Consider the following 5,000-nt stretch of genomic DNA (forward strand, 5'->3'; position numbering starts at 1 on the left):
CTGCTCCCTCAGGGAACGCTCTTTGTCTGCGTGCTCCCGTGCCCGCTCGGTTGCCTCGGTCAGCTGCTGGGCCGTGCTGGTTTCGCGCTGCTCCCACTGCCGCTCCTTCTGCCGCAGCACGGTCTCCAGGGCCTCGAGCTGGCGCATCAGCGGCACGGTCACCTGGGCGGACGCATTCTTCTCCTGCTCGGCCCTCGCTTCCGTTTCCTCCAGGCGCTGCAACAACTCGGTGTGTTCCGCCTTCATCCGCACCAGCCGCTGGCCGTGTTCGTGCTCGGCCCGTCGCAACTGTTCGCGCAGTTCCTCCACCTGGCCACCGAGCAGCTCATTCTGGCGCACAACCGCACCGTACTCCGACTCGACACTCTGTAGCTTGCTCGAGCGCTTGAGCAGCCCTTGGTACGATTCGGACTGCTCGTTCAGCTCCTTGCGGGCAAAGTCGAACGATTTGCGCAGCGTCTCGAGCCGCTGCACGTGATCGTCCAGCTGGCCCTTGAGCGTGGCACACTCGCGCTCGAGCTTGCGCTTCTCCGATGACAGCTTGTGCACGGCATCGATCTGCGATCGCTCGACCTCCTCCTTCGCCGAGAGCGATCGCTTCAGCCGGTCGGCCTCCTCGGTTAGCTCGGCGATCTCGTCGCGCTGCTTGCGCAGGGCCGCCTCATTTTCGCGCTCCTTCACCCGCAGCTTCTTGATGATGGTCGAGTGCTGGAGCACCTGCTTGGACAGCCCTTCGCCCTCCTTGCGCAGCTCACTGATCATGAAGTCGCGCTCGGCGAGCGCCTTCTCCATCTCGCCCCGCTGCACCCGGCCCTGCGATTCCGCACGCAGTGCCTCGTACTGCCGCCGGAGCGTTTCCTTCTCCCGGATCGAGCTCTGGAACTTGCGCTCGAGCGCCGACAGCCGCTGCGTGTAGCCTTCCGCGTCCGCGCTACCATCGGCGGCCCGCTTGGCACGTGTTTCCTGTTGGGCAAGCAGCAGCTGGGCGTTCTGCTCCTGCAGCTCGGCATTCTGGCGGCCAAGCTCCACCAGGCGGAACTCGCGCTGCTCCAGCAGCTCCGACAGCTCAGCGATGCGCCGCAACGACCTTTCCGCCTCCGGGAGGCTAGCGCTTTCGTCACTATTACCACTGTGCACCGATATCTCCGATGGTTCGCGGGTGTGGCCACGCTGCTTCTTGATCAGCAGCACTTCGATGTCGGCCGTCTTGCCATCGCCGGACAATTTGAGCGGGCTGGTCCGGTACGCCCCACTGTTGGTGCTGCTCGAGTCACCCCCGTTCGGGCTCGAAATGATCTCGATGTCGGACGAGGTGGCCGTTTCAATCTCGTCATCGTTCGGCGTCCCGGTGACCGTTGCCATCAACGGAACCGATACACTGCCGCCACTCGCCTCTCGGTCCCGTCGGTCCTTTGCGTTACCAGGCTCCACCAGATCGGCTACACTGTTGGTGGCACTGTTGGCGGTACCACCAGCGCTGCCGCTTCCGCCGCCACCACCACTGCTACCCACTGTCAGCTCTTCGAAGCTTTGCGTCGAATCGGATATTTCCGTTTGAATTTCGACATTCTCGTAGCTCCGGTCTAAAAGATCTTGTTCGTCTTGTTGCTGCTGCTGCTGCTGCTGCTGTTGGTGCTTCTCCTGTGCGTTCCATTGTTCCGACAGCGTTACCTCGGAATCGTTCGACTCCTCCGTGTCGGTGGCGCTCACCTCGGAGATTGCTAGCTTCATCGCGGCCGTGGGATGGACGTCCTGGGGTAATGTCCCGGTGGAAAGGGATAGCGTCAGATGTAGGCTGCTGCGGCCCGGTGCAACCGTGATTGGTGCTGCCGTTCCCCCCGTCGTTTCCATCACCGTGATCGGTTGCTCCGACAGCGTATACGAGAGGGAATCATCATCCTCCACGCTGATTTCATCGTCCAGGTCAGCGCCATCCTGCTGCCCAGCGGCAGTTTCCAGATCGCGCCGCGTAACCGTCTTGTATGTGCGGCGCTCCTCCACCACTTCCGGCCCGTCGGTTACGGACACACTGCACGACTCGTTGGCCGTGATCGAGTCCGGCGACGAGTCGCTCGATATGGTGCCGAGCGTTCCACCGATCACCTCCACCGATTCACTCTCGTCCTGCGTGCCGGTCACACATGGCGAAAGCTGGCTGGGCGAGGTAAGTGCCGAGCCCGGCGTTGTGGCCGGGCTGAGCACCTCGATCGACTCGGAGCTGTCCTTCTCGGTCGGCGAGAGTATATCCTGATGTCTCCCTAGCGGGATAGCAGTCTCCTCGCGTATGCTCATCTTGGACAGTTCACTACTGCCCGACTCTTCGAAGCTTTTGCGTTTCAGGCTTGCCGGGGGCTTGGTCACGGCGACGGCCACCGAGCTACCCGCAGTGGTATTCCCGTGGCCCAGGCCGCTGCCAGCACTTGGCTCGAAAAAGGATCCGGTAAACGAACCCCACACGCTGCCACTTACCTGTGCCGTCATCGGTTCCTTCGAATGTGGCACACCCTCGCCAGCCACCGGTGTCGTAGGGACGGTTTTGCTGCCCGCGAGCATCCGGGGGGCCACGCTGTCCCCGTGCTGCGACGATAGACCATCCGCCGTTCCATCGGCGAGCCGCTCAATGGTGTTACTGCCGGACGGTCCTACCGGTTCCTCCTCGTCCTTGATATCGAGCGCTTTGTCGATCTGCTTCTGGGCCTCCTTGAGGGCGTTCTTCGCCAGGCTCGCAATACCTGCCGTGTCGAACCAGCTCATCCTGGCAGCCGTTGCTAGCCCGTAGCAGGCAGTCGGGCACCAACACCTCGCTCACCACCTCGGCCACGTCAATACGGTCTTCGACGTACCGGTAGCATCTGGCCCCACGGTAAACACACCTCGCTGCGACGTCACACCGTCCTCGCCAACCGCTCTCAGCCGAGGACGACAGGGAACCAGGGGCCAGCAGAACTTTCCTCTCTCTCTCTCTATCGACTTTGCTTTTCGATTTGGCCACACTCGAAGCGATACCGTAGGGAGCTCTCCAACAAGGCACAAGCGATGGATTGGCGGTCTGCCTGTTGTGATGATGTTTTTTCTTGTAGAATTTTCCTTTTGCAACTTTGTTTTTTGTTTTGCACTTTTCTCGAATAAAAAGAACAACAACAACAACAAACACTGACATGTCACAGAGTGACCGACTGTCACGCCCGTGGCCGTGCTGCATCGTCGTCACCGCTCGCATGGATGACGCCGATAGGATGTATGCTAAACTAGAAGATAGTGAAGAAATTACTGGTTTTATCGTAAACATATGGCATGTTTCTTTATTCAACAGAATTTACACAGCGATTTGCAATCCAACTAATCAACTAAGAAGGTTAATGTAGCGCTCTACGGGGGAGCCAACCGTTCTTCAGTCTGAAAAAGTGCGGCAAAAGAGAAATAATTACAGTGACTCAAATGCATATTCGTACGGGTATATGGCACAGCTCAAGCGGTGCAAACTAATGCTCGTGGAGCATTATTGTATGCACATTATGCAATTATTACAATTGATTCTAGTAGAACAATTATCACTTGTTATGGCTGATATCTCATTCTTGGAAAAAGTTAATTACTATCGGCTTGGCGATGATTTTAAGGGGGGAAAGCCTGTTAGCACCAAGACCGCTAGCAGACCGCTTAGTGCCTGTTTGTTAGAAATTTTACGAAAAATACGTTTAACACTTATTTAGAATGTTTAAAAGAGCATACTGATTCATTATGACATCAATCAACACTAGATTTTAAACAGTTTTCAAGAAAATTGCAAATCATGTGCAGATTGGTGTGAACAGACTTCCCTCCTTAAAATCATCGCCAAGCCGAAACTAATTCACTTTTTTCCAAGAATGAGATAACAGTCCTAACAAGTGATAATTGTTCTACTAGAATCAATTGTCATAATTGCATAATGTGCATTCAATAAAGCTCTACGAGCATTAGTTTGCACCGCTTGGACTGTGCAATATACCCGTACGAATAGGAATTTGAGTCACTGTATATTGGTTTGGCTTAATGGGGGCAGAATGAAAGAAAGCGGGTGGAAAAGTCCTGTATATCCTGGGGAGCGTGCTCATGCACTCTGCTCAAATGCTGAGGCAAGGCTCATGGAATGCAGTGCACTTGGAAAACGGTAATTTGTCGATGTGGGCTGAGATTGTGAGCTACTTTGCTTAGACTATGCTGGAAGGCCTGCCGACCCCACCGGCACCATCCGAGCCACTGGCTTGGTTTGCCATCAGATTCACCGCGTTTTTCAGCACTTGTTTCTTCACGAAATCGGTCGTGGTGCTGCTCAGATTCGCGCCAGCGCCAAAGTTACACTTAACGTAGCCGTACAAGTTGGCACCATTCAAGGCGAGTGCGATGAGCACCAACAGCTGCAGGTGGAACGAAAGAAATCGGTTAGAAATCAAACTGGTTCGGGATCAAACGGACTGATCGATTAGTGTAAATGTGTTGAGCGGCTCAACGCGCAAGAACACCTTCCCTACCAGCCACTTAAACTTGAAGCCAAAGAGCGCCACGATGAAGAAGAACGCCCAGATGACCGGGCATAGCACGAGCGCCATCCAGAAGATGCGCACCTCGTGTGGGTTGAACTTCGGTGTGTAGCTTTCGCCCTTTTTCGATTCGAAAATCCAGTGCGAAACGCCAGCGTCGTCCACGTAGTTCCACCAGCGCAGTCCCACCAGCAGGCGACCGGTAATGTTTTTCACCGTCCAAAAGTCGGCCGACAGCAGCAGCACCACGAACACGAAGCTCGTGATGAAGCTGCTGCTGAACCAACCGCAGAACAGGTACGTCGCGATGGCCGCTGCACGGAACGCAATGTGAAAGAACGTCACGTACGGGTGGCTGCAACGGGACGGAAGAACTTTAAGATAAAGGTTTGCCAAGGATAACGGCAACACGCGCATCAACTTACGAAAGCCTTTTGACGATACCGTCCTGGTTGATCTCATCCTCTTCGCCGAACG

General features: G+C 55.8%; 3 protein-coding genes across 3 annotated transcripts in view; 1 reads left to right on the forward strand and 2 right to left on the reverse strand.

Moving 5' to 3' along the window:
• Positions 1-3,101, reverse strand: part of LOC126579760 (TATA element modulatory factor) — a 4,409-nt gene extending 1,308 nt beyond the window's left edge. The window contains exon 1 of the mRNA XM_050243330.1: positions 1-3,101. This exon is cut by the window's left edge and continues 675 nt beyond it. Within this exon, the coding sequence (XP_050099287.1) occupies positions 1-2,754 (2,754 nt within the window). The 5' untranslated portion in view covers positions 2,755-3,101.
• The window catches only part of LOC126579771 (cytochrome P450 4d8-like), a 431,039-nt gene that overhangs the window by 291,792 nt on the left and 134,247 nt on the right, over positions 1-5,000 (forward strand). The window lies entirely within an intron of this gene.
• The window catches only part of LOC126579784 (uncharacterized Golgi apparatus membrane protein-like protein CG5021), a 1,919-nt gene continuing 190 nt past the window's right edge, over positions 3,272-5,000 (reverse strand). Inside the window, exons 2-4 of the mRNA XM_050243382.1 lie at positions 4,949-5,000; positions 4,515-4,878; positions 3,272-4,400 (exon numbers count right to left, since the gene is read on the reverse strand). The exon at positions 4,949-5,000 is cut by the window's right edge and continues 25 nt beyond it. Coding sequence (XP_050099339.1) covers positions 4,194-4,400; positions 4,515-4,878; positions 4,949-5,000 — 623 coding nt within the window. The 3' untranslated portion in view covers positions 3,272-4,193. The remainder of the gene's footprint in view (positions 4,401-4,514; positions 4,879-4,948) is intronic.

The sequence above is a fragment of the Anopheles aquasalis genome, chromosome Y (assembly GCF_943734665.1).
Source record: "Anopheles aquasalis chromosome Y, idAnoAquaMG_Q_19, whole genome shotgun sequence".
In the NCBI taxonomy this organism is placed as follows: domain Eukaryota; kingdom Metazoa; phylum Arthropoda; class Insecta; order Diptera; family Culicidae; genus Anopheles; species Anopheles aquasalis.